Source organism: Hemitrygon akajei, chromosome 3, assembly GCF_048418815.1.
Source record: "Hemitrygon akajei chromosome 3, sHemAka1.3, whole genome shotgun sequence".
Lineage (NCBI taxonomy): Eukaryota > Metazoa > Chordata > Chondrichthyes > Myliobatiformes > Dasyatidae > Hemitrygon > Hemitrygon akajei.
This window is the reverse complement of record NC_133126.1, coordinates 197,514,244-197,538,449: the sequence shown is the minus strand read 5'-3', so window position 1 is coordinate 197,538,449 and position 24,206 is coordinate 197,514,244. Positions and strand designations below refer to the sequence as shown.

The window sequence follows — 24,206 nt, the reverse complement described above, 5'->3', positions numbered from 1 at the left end:
TCTGGTCACCTCGCATCCTCTGTTGCTCCAACGAGAAAAGGCAGAGTTCACTCAACCTATTTTCATAAGGCATGCTCCCTAATCCAGGCAACATCCTTGTAAATCTCCTCTGCACCCTTTCTATGGCTTCCACATCCTTTCTGTAGTGAGGCGACCAGAAAGGAGCATAGTACTCCAAGTGGGGTCTGACCTCTTGGTAACATTACCTCTCGGCTCTTAAACTCAATCCCAGGATTGATGAAGGCCAATGCACCGTATGCCTTCTTAACCACAGAGTCAACCTGCACAGCAGCTTTGAGTGTCCTATGGACTTGGACCCCAAGGTCCCTCTGATCCTCCACACTGTCAAGAGTCTTACCATTAATACTATATTCTGCCATCATATTTGACCTACCAAAATGAACCACTTCACACTTATCTGTGTTGAACTCCATCTGCCACTTCTCAGCCCAGTTTTGCATCCTATCAATGTCTCGCTGTGAGCTCTGACAGCCCTCCACACTATCCAATCAGGCTCATAAGGCACAGCCTGCCTCTGACAAGGCTATGCTGACTATTCCTAATGATATTATGTTTCTCCAAATGTTCATAAATCCTGCCTCTCAGGATCTTTGCCATCAGCTTACCAACTACTGAAGTAAGACTCACTGGTCTATAGTTTCCTGGGCTATCTCTACTCCCCTTCTTGAATCAGGGAACAAAATCCGGAATCTCTCCCGTCCCCATTGATGATACAAAGATCATCGCCAGAGGTTCAGCAATCTCCTCCCTCACCTTCCTCGGTAACCTGGGGTACATCTCATCCGGTCCTGGTGACTTATCCAACTTGATGCTTTCCAAAAGCTCCAGCACATCCTCTTTCTTAATATCTACATGTTCAAGCTTTTCAGTCTGCTGTAAGTCATCCCTACAATCGCCAAGATCCTTTTCCGTAGTGAATACTGAAGCAAACTATTCCTTAAGTACCTCTGCTATCTCCTCTGGTTCCATACACTCTTTTCCAATGTCACACTTGATTGGTCCTATTCTCTCACGTCTTATCCTCTTGCTCTTTACATATTTTTAGAATGCCTTTGGGTTTTCCTTGACCCTGTCCGCTAAGTTCTTCTCATGGCCCCTTCTGGCTCTCCTAATTTCATTCTTAAGCTCCTTCCTGCTAGCCTTATAACCTTCTAGATCTCTATCATTACCTAGTTTTTTGAACCTTTCGTAAACTCTTTTCTTCTTGGCTGGATTTACAACAAACTTTGTACACCACAGTTCCTGTACCTCACCATCCTTTTCCTGTCTCATTGGAACGTACCTATGCAGAAATCCACGCAAATATCCCCTGAACATTTGCCACATTTCTTTCGTATGTTTCCCTGAGAACGTTTCCAATTTATGCTTCCAAGTTCCTGCCTGATAGCTTCATATTTCCCCTTACTCCAATTAAACACTTTCCTAACTTGTCTGTTCCTATTCCTCTCTAATGCTATGGTAAAGGAGACAGAATTGTGATCACTGTATCCAAAATGCTTTCCCACTGAGAGACCTGACACCTGACCAGGTTCATTTCCCAATACCAGATCAAGTACAGCCTCTCCTCTCGTAGGCTTATCTACATAATGTGTCAAGAAACCTTTCTGAACACACCTAACAAACTCCACCCCATCTAAACCCCTTGCTCTAGGGAGATGCCAATCGATAGTTGGGAAATTTCCCACCACAATAACCCTGTTATTATTATAACTTTACAGAATCTGTCTCCCTATCTGCTCCTTGATGTCCCTGTTACTAATGGGTGGTCTATAAAAAACACCCATTAGAGTTATCGACCCCTTCCTATTCCTAACTTCTATCCACAAAGACTCTGTAGACAATCTCTCCATGACTTCCTCATTTCCTGCAGCCGTGACACTATCTCTGATCAACAGTGTCACGCCCCCACCTCTTTTGCCTCCCTCCCTGTCCTTTCTGAAACATCTAAAGCCTAGCATTTGAAGTAACCATTCCTGCCCCTGAGTCACTCAAGTCTCTGTAATAGCCACAACATCATGGCTACAAGTACTGATCCATGCTCTAAGCTCATCTGTTTAGTTCATAATACTCCTTGCATTAAAATAGACACATCTCAAATCATCGGTCTGTGCGTGTCCCTTCTCTATCACCTACCTATCCTCCCTCTCGCACCGTCTCGAAGCTTTCTCTATTTGTGAGCCAACTGCCTCTTCCTCCATCTCTTCAGTTCAGTTCCCAACCCCCAGCAATTCTAGTTTAAATTCTTCCCGATAGCCTTAGCAAACCTCCCCGCCAGGATATTGGCCCCCTGGGATCCAAGTGCAACCCGTCCTTTCTGTACAGGTCATTCCTTCTCCGAAAGAGGTCCCAATGATCCAAAAATCTGAATCCCTGCTCTCTGCTCCAATATCTCAGCCACGCATTTGTCCTCCACCTCATTCTATTCCAGTACTCACTGTCGCGTGGCACAGGCAGTAATCCCGAGATTACTATCTTTGAGGTCCTGCTTCCCAACTTCTTTCCTAACTCTCTGTAGTCTAAAGATTAGCTTTAGTTTTTTACATACACATCGAAATATCAAAATGTACAGTGAAATGTATCGTTTGCAGGGGGCAACTTGCAAGTGTTGCCATGCTTCCGGTGTCAACATACATGTCTACAATTTACTAACCCTAACCCGTTTATCTTTGGAATGTGGGAGGAAACTGGAACTCCTGGAGGAAACTCACACAGTCATGGGGAGAACATGCAAATTCCTTGCAGACAGCAGCAGGAATTGAAAACCAATCTCTGATTGCTGTTACTGTGAAGTGTTTCATTGTCTGCTCTGCTACCGTGTTGCCGTATCTCGAGGTATGCTATCTTCAGATTCATTTTCATGTAGACAGTTACAGTGAAAAAAGTAGAATAGAATTTATGAAAAAAATATTTACAAACAGGCAAAGACTGACAAACATCCAACGTGCTAAAGAAGACAAAATGTGCAAATAAATAAATAATACTGAAAACATGAGTTGTAAGAGTCCATGAAAGTAGGTCTGTAGGTCATCGAATCAGTTCAGAGCAGTGGTGAGAGAAGTTACCCATAGTTCAGGAGCCTGATGGCTGTAGGATAATGACAGTTCCTGGAGCTGGTAGTGAGGGACCTCAGACCTCTGTAGCTCCTCAATTCCACTATTAGATCATTTTGCAGACCAGGGTATTAATACTTTGATAAATATTGAGATAAGGATTAGATTTATTTGTCACACGTGCATGAAAACATTGAAACATCCAGTGAAATGCATCATATGCATTAACGAACACACAGTTCGTAGTTTCCAAGTGCCAGCATGCTTCCGGCACCAACATAGCATGCCTAGAACTTACTAACCCTAACCCGTGCGTCTTTGGAATGTAGGCGGACCAGAGCACCAGGAGGAACCACAGGGCCTAATGCAGATGGTACTACATGTCAGCTTGCTTCTGAGTCCTCCCCATCTCCATGTTCCCCAGTGCTGGACATCTGGAGTTATTTATGTAGGAACTAGGCAAGATGGAGGAGATCTCACCAGCCAGAACATTGGGAGCCTGTCTAACTGCACCATCTCCATTACAGGAAGAAGGGAGAGCTGCACTGTGGAAATCGTACCAGATCCCAGCCTCAGCTGAAGAGATGCACGACATGTTTCTGCGACGCAGTAAGCGGTACGCCATTAATCCTTTGCTCCACAAGTGGGATCACTTCAACATCACCTACAAGTGAGTGGATCGTTGCAATGGGCAGACCTTACTTCAGGTACACTTCCTGGGCCACCAGACCAAATTGGCTGTCAAAAGCAGTGGGAAAATTCAAACACCATCTTTAATAGAAAAGTAAAATATGGCAGGAGCTGAAATTCAGAAGTGAAAATAGAGTACATTACAGAGCAAAAGTCTGAGGCACGTATATATAGCTCGGTGCCTAAGACTTTTGCACAGTACACTATTTGTCAACATGGAGCAGAGAGTGAGTTTGGAAATCTGGCAGGATCAAAGGATGTTGGGAATGGCGACGGTGGAGCACATGGGAGGGATGTGGGAGAGGTAGCAGAGAAGGAGTGCCACGGGTGGGTGGCAACAGTGCAGACACTTCCAGCCCTGAGACATCAGGCAGGGCCATTTAATTCCAAACAATTGCTTTATTGCTCATTACAGAATGGGTCTCTGGTGCTTCCCACTCCCTCCCCGCTTCCCCTTTTCCCAGCTTTGATTCCCCTCTCCCTTCACACTCTCAGTCCAAAATAGAGACCCATATCAGTATCAGGTTTATCGTCACTCACAGATGTCACAGTACTGTATGCTGGCAATTCTCAGCAGGACAGGCAGCACCTGTGGAGAGAAAAGCTAAGTTTACATTTCAGGATGATACCCTTTCATAATCAGAATCAGATTTATTATCACTGAATTATGCCATGTTAATGTGTTGTTTTGCAGCAGCTGTGAGTGCAATACATTAAAAATTACTATAAATTACAATAATAACTAAACAAACAAATAAATAAACAGTGCAACTGAAGAATAGTGGAATAATGGACAGTTCAGAAATCTGATAGTGGAGGAGAAGAAACACTAAGTGTGGGAGTGTGGGTCTTCAGGCTCTGGTACCTCCATCTCTTGAAGTTGTCCTCCATGGTGGGGAGAGTTTTGCCAGTGATGGAGCTGGCTGAGTTGACCCTCATCAGTCTCTTGTGATCCTGGGCATTGGAGCCTCCGTAACAGGCTCGGAATACTCTCCACTGTACAACTGTGCAATGTTAGCATTCATTTCGCGAGGACTAGAATACAAAAGCAAGGATGTAATGCTGAAGCTTTATCAGGCATTGATCAGACCCCACTTGGAGTATCGTGAGCAGTTCTGGGCCCTTAACTGAGAAAAGATGCGCTGGCATTGCAGAGGGTCCAGAGGAGGTTCACGGGAATTATCCCAGGAAAGAAAGGGTTAACATACGAGGAGCGTTTGATGGATCTGAGTCAGTGCTTGCTGGAGTTTAGGAGAATGAGGGGGATCAGATTGAAGCCTATTGAATATTGAAAGGCCTAGATAGAGTGATGTGGAGAGGACGTTTCCTTCAGTGGGGGAGTCTAGGACCAGAAAGTACTGCCTCAGAACTGAGGGTGTCCATTTAGAACAGAGATGAGGAGAAGTTTCTTTTGGCCAGAGGGTGGTAAATCTGTGAAGTTCATTGCCACAGACAGCTGTGCAGTCCATGTCAGTGGGTATATTTAAGGTGAAAGTTGATAGGTTCTTGATTAATTAGGCCATCAAAAGTTATAGGGAGAAGGAAGGAGAGTGGGATTGAGAGGGATTAAATTGGCCATGATGGAATGGTGGAGCAAACGTGATGGGCTGAATGTCCTAATTCTGCTCTTATGTCTTATGGTCTTATGGTTTTCTTTGGTGTCATACCAAATCCCCTCAAACTCCTAATGAAGTATAGTCACTGGTGTGCCTTCTTCATAATCACAACAATACATTGGGTCCTTTGAGATGTTGATGCCCAAGAACGTGAAGCTGTTCACCTTTTCCGCACCAATGCCCAGTGTTGCACAGGGACAGGGAGCATCTTTACTACAGCTCAAACTGTCTTTCCACAACCTGAGTTAGAGTCACAGAACAGGAGCAATACAACACAGATATAGCTCACCCAGTCCATGCTGACCACAGTGCCCACCCAGCTAGTCCCAATTTCCTGCATTTGCCCCATATCTCTCCAAACTCTGCCCTTCCATGTACCCATCCCATTGCTCCTTAAGTGATACTATTGTACCTGTCTCAACCAATTCCCCAGGCAGCTCATTCCATATATTCACCACTCTCTGTACAAAAATCTTTTGTGGATCTTTCTTCTGCCTGATAAGAAGGGGAGAAGAGAGAATGAACAGTTTCTTACCAGAATCTCATGAGAGACATAAGTAAATCAGTTAGTGGGAAGCTTTCCCTGTAGCAGATGTATATAAAACTTGAAGGTACGGGTTTAGGTTAAGGGTTAAGATGTGAAGTCTGTATGTGCAGTCTCCACCCAGCTAACAGGAGTCACCAGCCACTCGTTTCCAACTCATCACCTGTACCTATTTAAACCCAGCTCTCATCCACAATCCTTGTTCACTCAAGCAAACCACCCACTCTCAACTAGTTCCTCCATGTCTTCAGTTATTATGCTGCCTTGTCATGTTTATTTTTTGTTCTCTTTTGTTTTGAGGTGGCTCATGCCTTGTCCTTTTGCAGTTTATTATTAAAGTTATTGCTCACCTCTAAATTGTCTCCACTGCTTGGCATTTGTGTCAAGCTTCCTCTACGTTTCCAGACAGGGTGGGTGAACCAGCGAATGGCCCAGCAGAGTTTGCTTGCCTGAATGTTGTCGTCCATCAACATGAGCACAAAGTCATGAGCACATGAGCAGCAGGAAACCACTGACTGTGTGCTCACCACTCTCAACCAACTCTCCATCTAAATACAGTAACCTCACGCCAGTCAACTTCCTCCCTCGGAGCCCTGAATTCCAGTGTCTGATCGCTTCGACTGAGCCCCAGTCTTATGTCACAACTTCCTCTCCCAGTACGTCTTACATTTCAAACTTCAGAGATCCCTGTATGTTACTGACTGAACCAAGATTGCCTTCATCATTTCTCTCTTGACTGGGTGAGCTCTGACCTGGGCTATCGCTAACTGGGACAAAACCTATTTGCAACCAATATGAGGGTTTCACCACTGAGATGCTCTGGGGTTTCAATCTTCTGGGAAGTGGAAGGGGGCAAATGATCAGATGCTTTGCCTGTGTCAAGCTTGGTGCTAGATTCCACCATGGAATTCAGAACCATCACGCTGGAGTGCAACTGGAATACACTACATGAAGGCCTCTTGGAGCGCTTGAAAAATGTGCTGTCTACCCAGGAGATCTCCACCAACCTCAAAAGCAACACCTGGATGTCCAATCCTGTTACACCTCCATCGCCCATCAGGAGGACCTTAAAGCTCTCTGCTTCTTTCTGGATAACAGACCCAACCTGTTCCCCTCCACCACCATGTCTGACAGAACTGGTCCTCCCTCTCAGTTTCTCTTTCAGCTTCTCCCACTTCATTCAAACCAAAGGCATAGCCTTGGGCACTCACATGGGTCCCAGTTATGCCTAACTTTTTGTTGGCTATGTGCAACAGTCTATGTTCCAGGGCAACACGGGTGTCACTCCCCAACTTTTCCTATACTACATTGATGACTGCTTCCTGCACCCATGCTGAGCCCATTGACTTCTTCAACTTTGCTTCCAACTTCCACCCTGCCCTCAAATTTACCTGGCCCATTTCTGACACCTCCCTCCCCTTTCTCGATCTGTGTCTACCTCTGGAGACAATTTATCTACTGATATCTTTTATAAATCTTCTGATTCTCACAACTACCTGGACAATACCTCTTCCCACCCTGTCACTTGTAAAATGCCATTCTCTTCTCTCAATTCCTCTGTCTCAGATGCATCTGCTCTTATGATGAATCTTTTCATTCTAGAACTAATGAGATGTCCTTCTTCCTCAAAGAAAGAGGCTTTCCTTCCTCCACCATCAACACCGCCCTCACCCGCATCTCTTCCATTTCGCACACATCTGCCCTCACCCCATCCTTCCGTCACCCCACCAGGGACAGGGTTCATCTTGTCCTCACCTATCACCCCACCAGCCTCTGCATCAGCACATAGTTCTATGGAACTTACACCATCTCCAGTGGGATCCCACCACCAAGCACATATTCCCCCCCCCCCCCACTTTCTGCTTTGTGCAGGGATCGCTCCCTACACAACTCCCTTGTCCATTTTTCCTTCCCCACCGATCTCCTTCCTGGCACTTATCCTTGCAAGCAGGACAGGTGCTACACCTGCGACTACACCTCCTCCCACTACTATTCAGGGCCCCAAACAGTCCTTCCAGGTGAGGTAACACTTCACCTGTAAATCTGTTGGGGTGATCGACTGTATCTGGTGCTCCTGGTGTAGCCCCAACCGGTCCCCCAATACCCCTGGTCCCACATTGCTACAGATTTCAGCACATGTTTGCCTCCTATCAATGGGATCACAGTGTTCATGGCAGTGGTGGTCCAGCTCCCCAAGGCAGCCCACTTCACTACTCTCCCCAGACCTGCTGAGACATCAGAACTGGTTCTTCCACATGCAGTTTGACTCCATAGCTTCCCCCGGGATGTTGTGTTGGATTGAGGCCCACAATGACCTCCCGCTTCTGGCGAGCTTTCTGCTCCCTCCTCCTTACTTCAGTGAGTTTGTGCTCTGGCTATCATCCGCAGATCAAAGGTCAGTCAGAAAGAGCCAATCAGGAAGTGGAGAAGTTTCCGTGATGTTTCGCCACCTCTAACCCTTCCACATGGAAGAAGTAGTTGCTGTGGGCTGAGCTGCCACAGGGTTGTCACCACACTCATGATACTTCATGGCTACCAGTCCCCCACAGAGGAGCCAATGGTGGAGTTCTGGTCCAATGTTCATGGTTCACCGTTTGATGGATTCAAGACACTGTGGACAGGGTGTGCAAAATCTGGTTGACTGGGAAGAATACGGCCCAGGGGAGACATCTTGGGTCCATTGCTCATCAAGAAGTTCCAGCATACCCATTTGGATCATCCTGGGTCATCAGGGGCCAGCAGTAGGAGGGATCCTGTCAGGCCTGCATATATAGGCTCCTCCTAGCTCACAGAAGTCATCTGCTGCTCGTTCACAACGCATCACCTGCAGCCTATTTAAATCCAGCTCTCATCCACAGTCCTTGTTCACTCATACGAACCCCAGCAAGTCTCAGCCAGTCGCTCCTAGCCTTCAGTTACCTTGTTGCCTTGTCGTAAGTATCTGATCTCTCTTGTTTTGTGAATCCTCGTGGCTTGTCATTTTGCAGTTTATTATTAAAGTTATTGTTCACCACTAAATCATTTCTGCTGCTCATCATCAAGCCTCCTCTACATTTCCTGACATAGCAAGCTTAGAAGGGCCTGTGGAAGAATTTCTTCACCCTGAACGCGATAAGATTGCCACACACAAAATATTAGAGCAACTCAGAAGATCAGGTTTGGAAAGATAGAATCAGGAAGCCGAGCCAGTTCCTCTTTGTTAAGAGTATCTATATCCAAAATGGTTACTGTTAGTGAGAGCTTTGCTGGCACTTTGTTATATTGGGAGATTCACTGTTCATTTTGAGTAAGCACGCACAAATTCCCAGGCAATAACAACTGTTATCTGACTCTTGAACAATTTTCTTGTATGATAAGATGGATGCGTAACCTCACAATCTACCTGATCTAGCATCTTATTGTTTACCTGTACTGCATTTTCTCCGTAGCTGTCACACTTTATTCTGCATTGTTTACCTTACTGCACTGTGTAATAATTTGATCTGTATGAACGGTATGTAGAACATGCCTTTCCCTGTATCTCGGTACTTACTGCCCATTACGCTGCTGCATTTAGGGCAGAAATAAAGATCTTCCGTCTCCGCTGGTGTTCAGGGCTTCCTTCAGGAGAATAGCTGTGGGGGCGGGGGGGGAGTTTTAGCTCACCGGAAGGAAAAATCGATATTCATGCTATCAGGTTGGAGGGTACTGAGACAAAATCTATGTATGTATGTATGTATGCATGCATCTAGCTATCTATTAATTAATTAATTTATTTGTACTTACACAGTTTGTAGTGTTTTCATATTGGTCGTTTGTCTGTATTTGTTTGTTGGTTCTGTTGTGTTGGTGGGAAAGTCATTTTCCCATTGTAGTAGTTCCAAAATCAAAGGGCTGAAGAAGAGGGAATCTGATAGGGGAGGAGAACAGCCCATGGGAGAAAGGGAATGAGGATAAAAGGTATTGAATAGAAGTAATTATTTCAGAGGGTATAAAGACTGGCATTGATATAATGGGCTGAGGGACCTGTTTCTGTGTTGTCCACCTCTATGAATATATGATTCTTTAAGGGTGGAGGAATGACTAGAAGTTGGTGATCAACTTTCAACTTACAGCCATGTCTGGCACGAGAATGTACTAAGTGTCAAAATCAAAGTTGGGTTTATCGTCATCTGCACAAGTCCATGTGTGTGCAGGTGCAATGAAAAACCTTTTCCAGCAGCATCACGCAGCATTCATGCAGGTCTGTGGGACTAGGCACAGCTAAGAAGGGCCAAAAGGCCTGTTTCTGTGCTGTAATGTTCTATGGTTCTATGGTTCCTTCATCAAGTCAGTAGCTTGCTCTTGGTTTTCACTACTGTTGGTTATGCACGTCCCAGGTGGAGACTCAAATACGGCCCCACTCAGATGTAGAATTTTTCATTGCTCTTTCCATAACAGTTTTGTTTGACCAGTCAGGGTTGCGAGCCCTGAGCGGAGCCCCTGAAACTGGAGGACCAGTGGACCACTCCCAAAGGGTAGTCTGGCCTCTGCCCTTTGACCTGTTTGACATGGGTAACCCTATTAAAAGCCAAAGCATAAAGACCTGACCCCATCAACATATCTCTCCAGGTCATTGAGGCATGCACACCTTCAAACCATGACAGGGTTGTGGTTCTCTTGGTGGGGTATCTTGGAGCATGTGCCAATATTAAACTAATACCAATACCAAATATGCATTCCATATAGATGTTAACCTTCCCTGTTACCAATAATGCTAAAATGTAAAATAATCAATTCATTAGAAGTTGGTGCAGGCACCTCCCATTGTCCCAATCCTGGAGACTTACTCATAAGGCCTGTTGAACTCTGACCAGTCAAAGAGGGCTGGGCAAGGAAGTAACGCTGAGGCTTTATAGGACATTGGTTAAACCTCACCTAGAGTATTGCGAGCAATTTTTGGGCCCCTTATCTAAGAAATGATGTGCTGGCATTGGATAGGAGGAGGTTCATAAGGATGATTCCAGCAATGAAAGGGTTAACAGACGAGGAGCATTTTATGGCTCTGTACCTGTATTCAGTAGAGTTAAGAATGAGGGGTTGATCTCATTGAAACTGATCGATGTCTCTTAGGAAGGTGGCATCCATCATTAAGGATTCCCATCACCCAGGACATCCCCTCTTCACACTTACCATTGGGAAGGAGGTACAGGACCCTGAAGGCACACACTCTGTGTTTCAGGAACAGCTTCTTCCCTGCTGCCATCTGATTTCTAAATGAACATTGAACCCATGAACACCACCTCACTACTTTTTTATTTCTGTTATTTTGCGCTACTTATTTTAACTTAACTATTTAATCGATATACATATATACATTTAATGTAACTCATTTTTTTCTCCGTATTTAGTTATCATGTGTTTCATTATACTGCTGACATTAAGTTCATAAATTTCACGATGTATGCCAGTGATATTACATCTGATTCAGAATATTGAAAGGCCTAGATTGAGTGGTGGATGTGGAGATGTGTCTCTACCAAAGGAGGAGCTCCTTCACCCTGCTAGCCTATAGGTCACACTTGGGCAGCTGCTTAGCAACCCCCTGCAGCCATGGGATCAGGTACTGGATGGTTGTATGAGCAGCTGGTGTGTATCACAAATCCTGGCTATGCAACCATTGATGCCAGTAGACAATCTCTGAAGAGTATTGATAATGGCTGGGATCACCTGTTTTGTAAAGACACTGTCCAGAAGAAGGCAATGACAAGCTACTTATACAGAAAAAAATGCCAAGAACAATCATGGTTATGGTCTTCTGGAATTCAGTAGAATGAGAGGAGATCTTGTAGAAACATATAAAATTATGAAAGGGATAGATAAGGTAGAAGCAGAAAAGTTGTTTCAGCTGGTAGGTGAGACTAGAACTAGGGGACATAGCCTCAAGATTTGGGGGACTAGATTTAGGATGGAGATGGGGAGGAGTTGCTTTTCTCAGAGAGTGATGAATCTGTGGAATTCTCTGCCCAATGAAAGCAGTGGAGGCAAATACCTCATTAAAAATATCTAAGACAAGTTTGGATAGATTTTTGCATAGTTGGGGAATTAAGGGTTATGGGGAAAAGTCAGGTAGATGGAGATGAGTCCATGGCCAAATCAGCCATGATGTTATTTGAATGGTGGAACAGCTCAACGGGCCAGATGGCCAACTCCTGCTCCTATTTCTTGTGTTCTTATGTTCTTATGATAGAATGGCAGAGGAGACCCAATGGGCCGAATGGTCTAATACTTCTCCTATGTGTTATAGTGATTTGGCCTTGAATCTTCTTATCACAACAGAGTCAGTCACTGAGCCAAACCACAGAGCAACAGGCTGTTTGGTCCATCAGGTCTATGCAGACAATCAACTACCTATTCATACAAACCCTCTTCTCCAACCGTGAGCCCATAGCTTGCACTTTAGTTCATGGTGATGCATATTGGCTGTTGTAAACTATTAACTCAAATAAAGCGGTAAACTACCAAGTATAGATTTCTTTCACTTTGTGTTCCTTTAATTTAAATTTTGGTGACTTCTGCAGGGAGGGACCTTTCAGAAATAGCCATTTGAGAACTAGACTAATTTTGAATAATTTATAGAATTCCCAATGACAGCACAAATAGACATTACAAGAAGGATCTTACTATTTTAGAAATCCAAATGGAGATGAAAGGACAAAGGAATTATTATAGCATTATAGAGATAAAAACTCAGTAGCCACTTTATTAGGTATAACTATACAGCTGCTTGTTAATGCAAATATCTAATCAACTAATCATGTGGCAGCAACTGAATGCATAAAAGCATGCAGACATGGTCAAAAGTTGTTGGTCAGACATGGTCAGTTGTTCTGACAAATTATCAGAAGGGGGAAGAAATGTAACCTAACTGAGTTTGACCATGTCACATTTGATTGTTGGTGCCAGATGGGGTGGTTTGAGTATCTCAAAAGCTGCTGATCTCCTGAGCTTTTCACACAGAACAGTCTCTAGATTTTGCAAGGAATGGTGTCAAAAATGGAAAACATCCAGTGAGTGAAAGCACCTTGTTAATGAGAGAATGGCCAGACTGGTTCAAGCTGACAGGAAAGCGAATAGGAACTCAAATACTGTAACCATGCATTAGAACAGGGTATGCAGAAGAGCAGCTCTGATACACAACATGTCAAATCTTGAAGTGGATGGGCTACAGCAACGGAAGACCATGAGCCCAGGGGCCACTTTATTAGGTACAGGAAGTAGCTAATGATGTGGCAACTGTATGTATACTTATTGTAATTTATAGCAATTTGTAATGTACTGTATTGTTTCCACAAAAGAACATATTTCATGACCTATGTCAATAATAACAAATCTGATTCTGATGTATAGTCCTGATGAAGGGTCTTGGCCAGAAACAATGACTGTTTACTTCCTTCCATAGATGCTGCCTGACCAGTTGAGTTCCTCCAGCATTTCATGTGTGTTACTCAAGATTTCTAGCTTCTTCAAAATGGCTTGTGTTTGAAGATATATGAATAGTCACTATTGCCCAGAGTGAACAGGTTCATGGTGAAAGGGGGAGATCTGAGGGGTATCTTATTCATGCAGAGGGTGGAGGTTCTGCGGGATGTGTGGAAGGACCTGCCATAAGATGTGGTGGAGACAGATACAATGTTGGACAAGAAAGGCATAGAGGGGTGTGACCTTAATACAGAAAAACGGTATTAATCTAGATAATCTGTAGACTCAAATACAGTTATTTTCCCCAAGCAGTAAGTCCGATCAACACCTCCAACCTCCAAGCACAATTACTTTATCGTTTCCTGTCAGAGACACTTCTGTGCTTAGCATCACTTTATGGACATACAAATCCAGGAATGAAAGGGTTACCGTATGAGGAATGTCTGGCAGCTCTTGGGCTGTATTCCCTGGAGTTCAGGAGAATGAGGAGGGATCTCATAGAAATATTCTGGATGTTAAAAGACCTGAACAGATTAGATATGGCAAAGATATTTCCCATTGTAGGGGAGTCTAGGACAAGAGGGCATGACTTCACGATTGAAGGATGTCCATTTAGTACAGAGATGGGGAGAAATTAGTCAGGGAGTGGCAAATCTGTGGAATTTGTTGCCACAAGTGGCTGTGGAGGCCAGGTCATTGGGTGCATTTAAGGCAGAGATAGATAGGTTCTTGATTAGCCAGGGAATCAAAGGGTATAGGGAGAAAGCAGGGGAGTGGGAATGACTGGAAGAATTAGATCAGCCCATGATTGAATGGTGGAGCAGACTCGATGGGCTGAATGGCCTACTTCTGCTCCTATATCTATTGGTCTTATAGTCTTATAAGCTATTTTATGTATTTATATTTATTATGTTTTTATTATTATTGTGTTCTTTATCTTATTATGTTTTGTTTGTGCTGCGTTCAATCCAGAGTAACAATTACTTTAATTTCCATAAGACCATAAGTTATAGGAGTGGAATTAGGCCATTTTCCTTTACTCTTGTGTACTGGAAATGACATTAAACAATCTTGATTCTTGAACTTTTTTGATCTTGAACAGGGTGAGACAAAGATTCTTTCTGTGCTGCTCTGTTCTATAAAGCAAATACGGAGACCAGAGTGAGCAGTCCATTAGAGGGAGAATGTTTTATACAGACAATCACAGAATCCCTTCCCTTTCTCCACAGGATTGTGAAATTTCCAAGCACCCTGAACAAAGATGACACCCGGAAAGCCATTGCAATCGCCTTTATAATGTGGAGTGACGTCTCACCTCTCACCTTTACTGAGGTCCCAACACAAAAGGATGCAGACATCAAAATTGGTGGGCACTGCTCTCTTTCCCCTTCCTTTTAGACTGAAAGACGTTGGAGCAGAATTAGGCCATTCAGCCTATTGAGTGTGCTCTGCCATCCCATCATGGCTGATTTCTTATCCCTCGCAACCCTGTTCTCCTGCCCTCTCTCCGTACCCTTTGAGACCTTGATTAATCAAGAACCTATCAACCTCAGTTTTAAATATACCCAATGACTTTACCTCCACAGTCACCTGTGGCAAAGAATTCAATGAATTCCACAAATTCACCACCCTCTGGCTAAAGTAATTCTTCTTCACCTCTGTTCTAAATAGATGTCCTTGTATTCTGAGTCAGTGTCCTCTGATCCTAGACTTCCACACTATAGGAAACATCCTCCTCATGTCCACTCTGTCTAGGCTTTTCAATATTTGATAGGTTTACTCAGAACCTTTACGCAGAGACTTTATCATTTCCTTTTGATACAGGTGACCATTCAGTCCATTAAGAATTTGTAGTCCCATTCCTCTCCCAACCTTCTTATATTCCCAGCAACTCCCCCATGTTTGAAATGTGATTCGTGATTCTTTAAGGCTGCGAACCAATATCAGAATCAGGTTTAATATCACCAGTGACCAGGGTGTGTTGTGAAATTTGTTAACTTTGTGGCAGCAGTACAATGTAATTCACAATAGTAGAGAAAAAAACTGTATTATAGTATGAATATATATATATATATTAAGTAGTTAAATATGCAATGCAAAAAAATAGAAAAGTAGTGAGGGTAGTATTCCTGGGTTGAATGTCCATTCGGAAATCAGATGGCAGAGAGGAAGAAGCTGTTCCTGAATCATTGAGTGTGTGCCTTCAAGCTCCTGTACCTCCTCCCTGATGGTAGCAATGAGAAGCGGGCATGTCCTGGATGGTGGGAGTCCCTAATGATGGATGTTGACATCACTGCTTGAAGATGTCCTGGATACTATGGAGGCTAGTGCCCATGATGGAGATGACTACTTTTATATCTCTCTGCAGTTTACCTTGATTCTGTACAGTAGCCCTACATGCGAGATGGTGATTCAGCCAGTCAGAATGCTCTCCACAGTACATTTGTTTTGATGACATGCAAATCTCCTCAAACTCCTATTGAAATATAGCCACTGTCTTGCCTTTTTTTGTAGCTGCATTGATATGTTGGGTCCAGGTTAGGCCCTCTGAGATATTGACACCCAGCAACTTGAAATTTCTTGCTCCTTCCACTTCCGGTCCTCTTTGAGAACTGATGTGTATTCCTTCGTCTTACTCCTTCTGAAGTCCACAATCAGCTCTCTCGTCTTACTGACATGCAAGGTTGTTGCTGTGACACCACTCAACTAGCTGATATATCTCGCTCCTGTACACCCTCTCATCTCCATCTGAGATTTTGCCAACAATGGCTGTATTTGAGCTGTGCCTAGCCACACAGTCACGGGTGCAGAGAGAGTGGAGCAGCGGGCTAAAGACATGTCCTGAGGTGTGATTGTCAGAGAGATGGGGATGTTATTTCCACCCAGCACAGATTGTGGTCTCCTGGTTAGGAAGTTGAGGATCCAATTTCAAGGATTCCCCTCCTCCACCCCGCCATTTGCTACAACATACAAAAGCTGGAGGAACTCAGTGTCTGTGGAAGGAAATTGGCATTCAATGTTTCGGACTGAGACCCTTCATGGGGACTCGAAGGAAAGAGGAGAGATAAAATATTGAATGTAGAACATAGAACATTACAGCACAGCACAGGCCCCTCAGCTCATGATGTCAACTTTTAACCTGCATTTTCCTCAAACTCATGTAGCCCTCCAATTTTTCTACCACCCATTTCCCTATCTTTTATTGATTTAGACAGATGGGATGGGGCTGAACACCCCAATGAGGTGTAGCGGCCAACAATCCATCTATTTAACACTAGCCTAATCACAGGACAATTTACAAGGACTAATTTACCTAGTAACCCGTACGTTTTTGGATTGTGGGAGGAAAACGGAGCACCTGGATAAAACCTACACATTCATGGGAAGGGCTATCAAATCCTTACAGACAGTGCTGGAATTGATCTCTGAACTCTGATGCCCCAAGCTGCAGTAGCGTTGTCCTAAGCACGATGCTACCGTGGCTCCCAATCTAAGAGTTCCTGAAATGTATTTGCATCTACCACCACTCCTGACAGCTTGTGTGTGTAAAAAAAAATTAGCTATTGGGAGATAACCAGTTAAAAAGCTACCTCCATTTGTTACATTATTTAATTTTTTTTTGGATTGTGGGGATTGTTGGATTATCATCCACGCCTGATTGGGAGCTGCCTTCTTGAACTGTCTTGTGCTGTTTTCTTTTATTTGACCAGTGAATCCAGGAGCCGGGAGTAATATTCCAGCAGAGCAAAATCAAATTCCACCCTTGGGAGATTGATTCCAAACTAGAAACAAAATCTAAAGCCATGGATTGCTTTAAAAATGCAGCTGTTTCAAAAGTGTCTGGGAAATCTCAAGAATAATAATTGTCGTTCTCATCCAGACTGACCTTGCCCAAATTACAGCAAGGCAATTAACTCTTCGATGGCCTGACAGATCTATATATAGTGCCTAAAGGAAGTATTCACCCTCCCAAAAATTTTCATGTTTTGTTGACTTACAATATTGAGTTTTTACCAAGATACTGACTCACCAGCAGTTGGACCTTCTGGATACCTGTGTATTTTTACTATACTGAATTGAAACACCTTGACTGCACACAGGTCTCCAAAAACACATCTCCATTTAACTAATTATCTGACTTCTAAACCAACTGGCTGCACCAGTGATGATTTGCTGTGTCATATTAAAGGGGGTGCTTACTTATGCAATCAATTATTTTGAGTTTTATACTTGTAATTAATTAAGATCACTTTGTGGAGATCTGTTTTCACTTTGACATGAAAGAGTAGTTTTCTGTTGATCAGTATCAAAAAAATCAAATTAAATCCACTGTGATTCAAAGTTGTAAAACAATAAAACCTGAAAACTTCTAAGGTGGTGGGTGGGGTGGGGTGGGGTGAATACTTTTTATAGGTACTGTAGAGATACAGTGCGTGACAGGTCCACCTGGCCCAATGGCCCAGTAACCCACCTATTTAACCTTAGCCTAACAGGACAATTCATACAATGACCAATTCACCTACTAACCGGGAGGAATCTGGAACACCGAGAGAAAAGCCATGTGGTTCATGGGGGGTCCATAGAAGCCCTTTACAGACAGCGGTGGGACTTCAACTCCAAGCTCTGGAATGCTTTGAGCTGTAGTGTCGCGTTAACCGTGTCGCTACTGTGGCAACTAACTTCACTTGCCGCACTATTATCTCATACGGCCATCACCCATCCTTTGCATCTTCTCACCTCCACAGTGTAGTACTTTACAGAATCGTGGAGCAATGTGCGGGAGAAACAGGCATTTCAGCCCAACTCATCCATGTTGACCGGGTTCCTAACTGAGATAGTCCCATTCACCAAATTTTGGCTGTACCCCTCATAACCCTTCCTATCCATGACCATATTGGTGTACAATGGTATACAGGTGGATGATGCATTATATAGTGAGACTGTGAGGAAGGTGATTGTAATAAGCTTTTTGGGTTTTGTGCAGGGCACTGGAGGGTGTTGGGCTTCCAGTTTTTAGAGCACCTGATTTGGTTAATTGTTGTTTAATTAGAATCGACGATTGTTTAGAGTTCCTTGTGGTTTCTTGAGTGACTCGCTCTTTGTGATGCGGTCTCCTGGTGCTTTCTGTTTAAGTTTAATTTGATAGGCTTGGGGATTCCATGTTACTAGGATTATTTAAGCGGTCACCTGATTAGCACTAATTGCAGGGTCCTAGTTTTGAGAATGTTATGTCTCGCAGTGTCACTCAGCCAACTCATCAATGTTCTGTTGGAATTCTTATGAATAAACTCTGGTCACTGTCTTTTCATGGAGTCTGTCTTTCCTCCGCATTGGGTTCCGACATTATCAGCGCACATCGGGGCAAAGATAGGGCAAAATTGCAGTCAGTGGGATGAGTTGAAGTGTAACTTGGGGACAAAATTGAAAAGGATGATGAATACAGGACTGAAGGTATTGTAGTTGAATGCACTCAGAATATGGAATAGGTTAGATGATCTTGTATTGCAGGTAGAGATTGGCAAGTGAGATGTTGTGGGCATCACTGAGTCGTGGCTGAAAGATCATAGGTGGGAGCTTAACATACAAAAACACATTATATTGACAGGACAGTTAGGTAGGCAGAGGGGGTGGGTGGCACTATTGGTGAATAATGAAATTGAATCCTTAGAAAGAGGAGACATAGCATTGGAAGATGCAGAATTCTTGTGGGTAGAGTTAAGAAACTACAAGGGTAAAAAGACCCTGATGTGAGTTATATACAGGCCTCTGAATGATAGACAGGATGTAGGGTATAAATGACAATGGGAAGTAGGAAAGATATGTAATAAAGGCAATGTTACAATAGTCACAGGGATTTCAATATGCAGGTAGATTGGGGAAAATCAGGTTGGTTCTGGATCCCAGGAGAGGGAATTTGTAGACTGCCTATGTGGCTTTTTAGAGCACCTTGTGATTGAACCCATTAGGGGATCAGCAATTCTGGATTGGGTGTTGCGCAATGAGCTACATTTTATTAGGAAGCTTAAGGTAAATGAACCCTGTGGCAACAGTAATTGTAATGTGATAGAACTCCCCCTGCAGTTTCAGAGGGAGAAGGTAAAGTCAAATGTATCAGTGGAGTAACAGGAATTACAGAGGCATGGGAGGGTTGATTTCCAAAGTTGTCTGGAAGGGAACACTAGCAAGGATGACGACAGAATAGCAATGGTTTGAGTTTCTGGGGGCAATTAGAAAGGTGCAGGATAGATACAACCCAAAGATGAAGAAGTATTCCAGGGGCAAGATGACACAACTGTGGCTGACAAGGGAAGTCAAAGACAGCATTAAAGAAAAAGAGAGGGCAATATAATATAGCAGAAATTAATGGGAAGTTAGAGGATTGGGAAGCATTTAAAACACAACTGAAGGCAACTAAAAAGCCACGAGGAGAGAAATGATGAAATATGAAGATAGGATATCCAATAATATAAAAGAAGATACATAAAGTTAATTTTTTAGATATATTAAGAGAAAAAGAGAGGTAAAACCCCTGGAAATGTCCCTGGAGAGTTAATAATAGGAGACAAAGAAATGGCAGACGAACTTAATACTGTGAATATTTTGCATCTGTCTTCACTATGAAAGACACTTGTAGTATGCCAGAAATTCAAGAGTCATGCGGCAGAAGTGAGTGTAGTTGCTCTTACTCAGGAGATGCTGCTTGGGGAGTTGAAAGGTCTGAAGGTAGATAAGTGACCTGGACCAGTTGGACTACACCCTAGGATTCTGAAAGAGGAAGCTGAAGAGATTGTGGAGGCATTAATAATGATCTTTCAAGAATCAGTAGATTCTGCAATGGTCCCTGAGGACTGGAAAATTGGAAATGTCATTCCACTCCTTAAGAACAGAGGGAGGCAGAAGAAAGGACATTATAGGCTAGTTAGTCTGACCTTCAGTGTTGGGAAGATATTGGAGACTATATATAATAATGAGGTTGCAGAGTACTTAGAGGTATGTGATAAAGTCAGCAAGGTTTCCTGACAAATCTGTTGGAAATATTTGAGGGAATCACAGTTAGGATGGACAAAGGAGAGTCAGTGGGTGTGCTATGTACTTAAATTTTCAGAAAGCCTTTCTCAAGGTGCCGCAGATGAGGCTGCTTAACAAGATAAGAGCTCATTGTATTATGGGAAAGACACTAGCATGGATAGAAGAATGCATGCTGGCAGGAGGCAAAGCGGGCCTATTCTGGTTGGCTGCCAGTGACCAGTGCTGTTCTGCTGGGGTCGGTATTGGAACTGCTTCTTTTTACATTATATGTCAACAATTTAGATGACAGAATTGATGGCATTTTAGCCAAATTTGTAGAAAATACAAAGGGAGGTAAAGGGCAGCTATTGTTGAGGAATCATGGAGTCTACAGAAGGACTTAGATAGATTGGAGAATGGGCAAAGTAGTGGCAGATAAAATATAGTGTAGGGAACTGTGTGGTCATGCACTTTGGTAGAAGGAATAGTGGCAGAGACTATTTTCTAAATTGAGAGAAAATTAAAAAATCAGAGGTGCAAAGGGGCTTGGGGGTCCTTGTTCAGGACCCCCTAAAGGCATACCGGCAGGATGAATCAGTGGTGAGGAAGGCAAATGTAATGTTAGCATTTATTTTGAGAGGAGTAGAATATAAAAACAAGGATATAATGCTGAGGCTTTAAAAGGTATTGGTCAGACTTCATGGAGTATTGTGAGAAGATTTCATCCCCTTAACTGAGAAAATATGTGCTGGCATTGGAGATGGTCCACAGGACATTCACAGGAATGATTCTGGGAATGAAGGGGTTAACATATGAGGAGTGTTTGATATACTCAGGGCCTGTACTCATTGCAGTTTAGATGAATGAGGGAAATCTCATTGAAGACTATCAAATATTGAAAGGCCAAGATGGAGTAGACGTGGAGAGGATGTTTTTGTATAACAAGGGAGTTTAGGACCAGAGGGTACAGTCTCAGAACAGGGGGCTGTCAATTTAGAACAGGGATGATGGGGTGGTGAATCTGTCTAATTCATTGCCATGGATGGCTGTGGAGGCCAAGTCACTGAGTATGTTTAAAATGGAGGTGATAAGTTCTTGATTAAATAGGGTGCTAAATGCTATGGCGAGAAACCTGAAGAATGAGGTTGAGAGGTATAATAAATCAGCCACAGTGGAAAGTCGGAAGATGGGCCAAATGGCCTAATTCTACTCCTTTGTCTTAGGGTCTTATCTGACTGACCTATAAATGCCATAATTAAACCTGCTTCAATTACTTTTCTATAACCATATAACAATTACAGCACAGAAACAGGCCATCTCGGCCCTTCCATAGACCCACCCCTCTTTACATCAAGAAGTTACTCAGCATTTTAGGTACAGCTTCTTCGGCCCTCAGATTTCTGAACAGTCTCTCAGCGTATGAAAACTACCACACAATTTTGCTCTCTTTGTGCACTGTTTATTTACTTTTTATATATCCTTATTGAAATTTATAGATTTTTTATGTGTTGCACTGTACTGCTGCCTCAAAACAGCAATTTCATGTCGTATGTCAATGATATTATCTGATTCTGATAAATCACTCCCCTCTCACCCTACTGCTATGCCCTCTGAGTTTTGGTTCCGTTTCAATGTGTACGTTTATCCTGTCTATACCACTCATGATTGTATACACCATTGTTCAAGGGATCGATTAGTCTTCCCACACATCCTCGCTTTTCTTCCTCCCTCTTCTCCCTATTGACCTGCCTCACCTGGATCTACCTATCACCTGACAGCACTGGCTCCACTCCTTTACCACTTTTTACTGCCTTTTTGCTCTCTATGCTTTCAGTCCAGATGAAAAGTCTCAACCTGAAATATTGACTGTGCATTTCCCTCCACTGATGCCTCTGACCCACTGAGTTCCTTCCGAGTTTAGTGTGTGGCTCTAGATTCCAGCATTTTGTGTCCCTCCTTACACAGAGCAATCAGCACAAAAGAGGCCCTTCAGATGATGATATATTTCTGACTTTTTAGTCTTTTCCATGATCAGTCCAATGCTTCCCTCCCACATAGCCTCACATTTTTTCTCAGCCATCTGCCTATCTAAGAATCTCTCGAACCTTCCTAATGTATCTGCCTCTACCACCACCCCTGGCAGTATGCTCCACACACCCACAACTCTCTGTGTAAAAAAAAAACTACCTCTGACATCTCCCCTGTATTTTTCTCACTTTAAGATGATGCACTCTCATATTAGCTATTTCCACCAGGGGAAAAAGTCTCTGGCTGCTGTCTCTATCTATGCCTCTTATCACCTTCAAGTCACCTCTCACCTTCCTTTGTTCCAAAGAGAAAAGCCCCAGCATGCTCAGCCTTTCCTCAGCTAATCCAGGCAGCACTGATAAATCTGTGCACCCTCTCTAAAGCTTCCACATCCTTCCTATAATGAGACACCCAGAACCGAACACAATATTTCAAGTGTGGACTAACCAGGGCTTTATAGAACTGCAACATTATCTCATAACTTTTGAACTCAATCCCCCAACTATTGAAGGCCAACACACCATATGCCTTTTTATCCATTGACCTCCAAGGCACCTTTGAGTGATCCACAGACATCAACCTCAAGATCTCTCTGTTTCTCCACACTGCTTGGAATCCTACCATTAACCATGTAATCTGCCTTTAAGTTTGATCTTTCAAAGTTCACACTTTACTGGATTGAACTCCATCTGCCACTTTTTAGCCCAGCTCTGCATCCTATCAGTGTTCCATTGTAACCTATGTAACCTTTGACACTATCCACAATCCCCCCAACCTTTGTGACACGTGAAACTTACTAACCCACTTTACTAACTCAAACTTCTATTTCCTCATTTAAGTTATTGGTAAAATAGCAACAAGCAGGGGATAGAGAACAGATTCCTACAGAACACCATTGGTCACTGACCTGTACACAGAATGACCTGTCACATTTTGCCAGAAATTCTTCTTCTTTAATCATGGGAAGGTGGATCTATTTGTTCTTAAATCCAAGTTGAAATGTGTTTCAGGGTTTTACACGTTTAACCACACTGACTGCTGGTTTGCCCCACTCCACCCCTGCTTCGACGGACTCAATGGAGAGCTGGCTCATGCCTTCCTGCCTCCACTCGGCGAGATTCACTTTGATAATCACGAGTTCTGGATTCTGGGCAAGTCCAGATTCAGCTGGAAACAAGGTACTGTCAGAAGAAATGAAAGGGTTAATGTATGAGGGGCATTTGTGTCTCTGGGCCTGTACTCACTGAATTAAAAGGAATAAGGGGGATCTTATTGAATCCTATCAAATATTGAAGGGCCCTTTTCTCACACCTGTCTTTGTAAATGTCCTGAATCATGGGAAGTTCACAACTACAGATGCGCTGGGCTGTCCGCACTGCTCTCTGCAGAGTCCTGTGATTAAGGGAGGTACAATTCCCATACCAAGCAGTGATGCAGCCAGTCAGGATGTTCTCAGTTGTGTCCCCTGTAGGCCTTAGGATTTGGGGGCCCATACCAAACTTCCTCAGCTGTCTGAGGTGAAAGAGGCGCTGATGTGACTTTTCCACCACACAGCTGATGTGTACAGACCATGTGTGGTCCTTGGTGATGTGGATGCTGAGGAACTTGAAGCTGTTCACCCTCTCAACCCAAGATCTATTGATGTCAACAGGGGTTAGCCTGTTCCCATTCCTCCTGTAATACATAACTAACTCCTTTGTTTTTTGCGACATTGAGGGAGAGGTTGTTTTCTTGACACCACTGTGTCAGAGAGATGACTTCTTCCCTGTAGGCTACCTCGTTATTGTTTGAGTTAAGGCCAATCAAAGT

The 24,206-nt window shown here is 43.4% G+C and overlaps 1 protein-coding gene across 6 annotated transcripts in view; it reads left to right on the top strand.

The window, feature by feature from the left end:
- mmp23bb (matrix metallopeptidase 23bb) overlaps positions 1-24,206 on the top strand; it is a 53,938-nt gene that overhangs the window by 3,889 nt on the left and 25,843 nt on the right. For 4 of the 6 annotated variants that reach the window (XR_012098460.1, XM_073041673.1, XM_073041671.1 and 1 more), the window contains exons 2-4: positions 3,599-3,741; positions 14,591-14,727; positions 23,408-23,575. Coding sequence is in view for 5 of the 6 variants with exons in the window: in XM_073041671.1 (XP_072897772.1) it covers positions 3,599-3,741; positions 14,591-14,727; positions 23,408-23,575 (448 nt within the window). In the remaining variant the exon portion in view is untranslated. Of the gene's footprint in view, positions 1-1,562; positions 2,854-3,598; positions 3,742-14,590; positions 14,728-23,407; positions 23,576-24,206 lie in introns of those variants that run through there. The other 2 variants (XM_073041674.1, XM_073041672.1) reach the window with 2 other exon arrangements.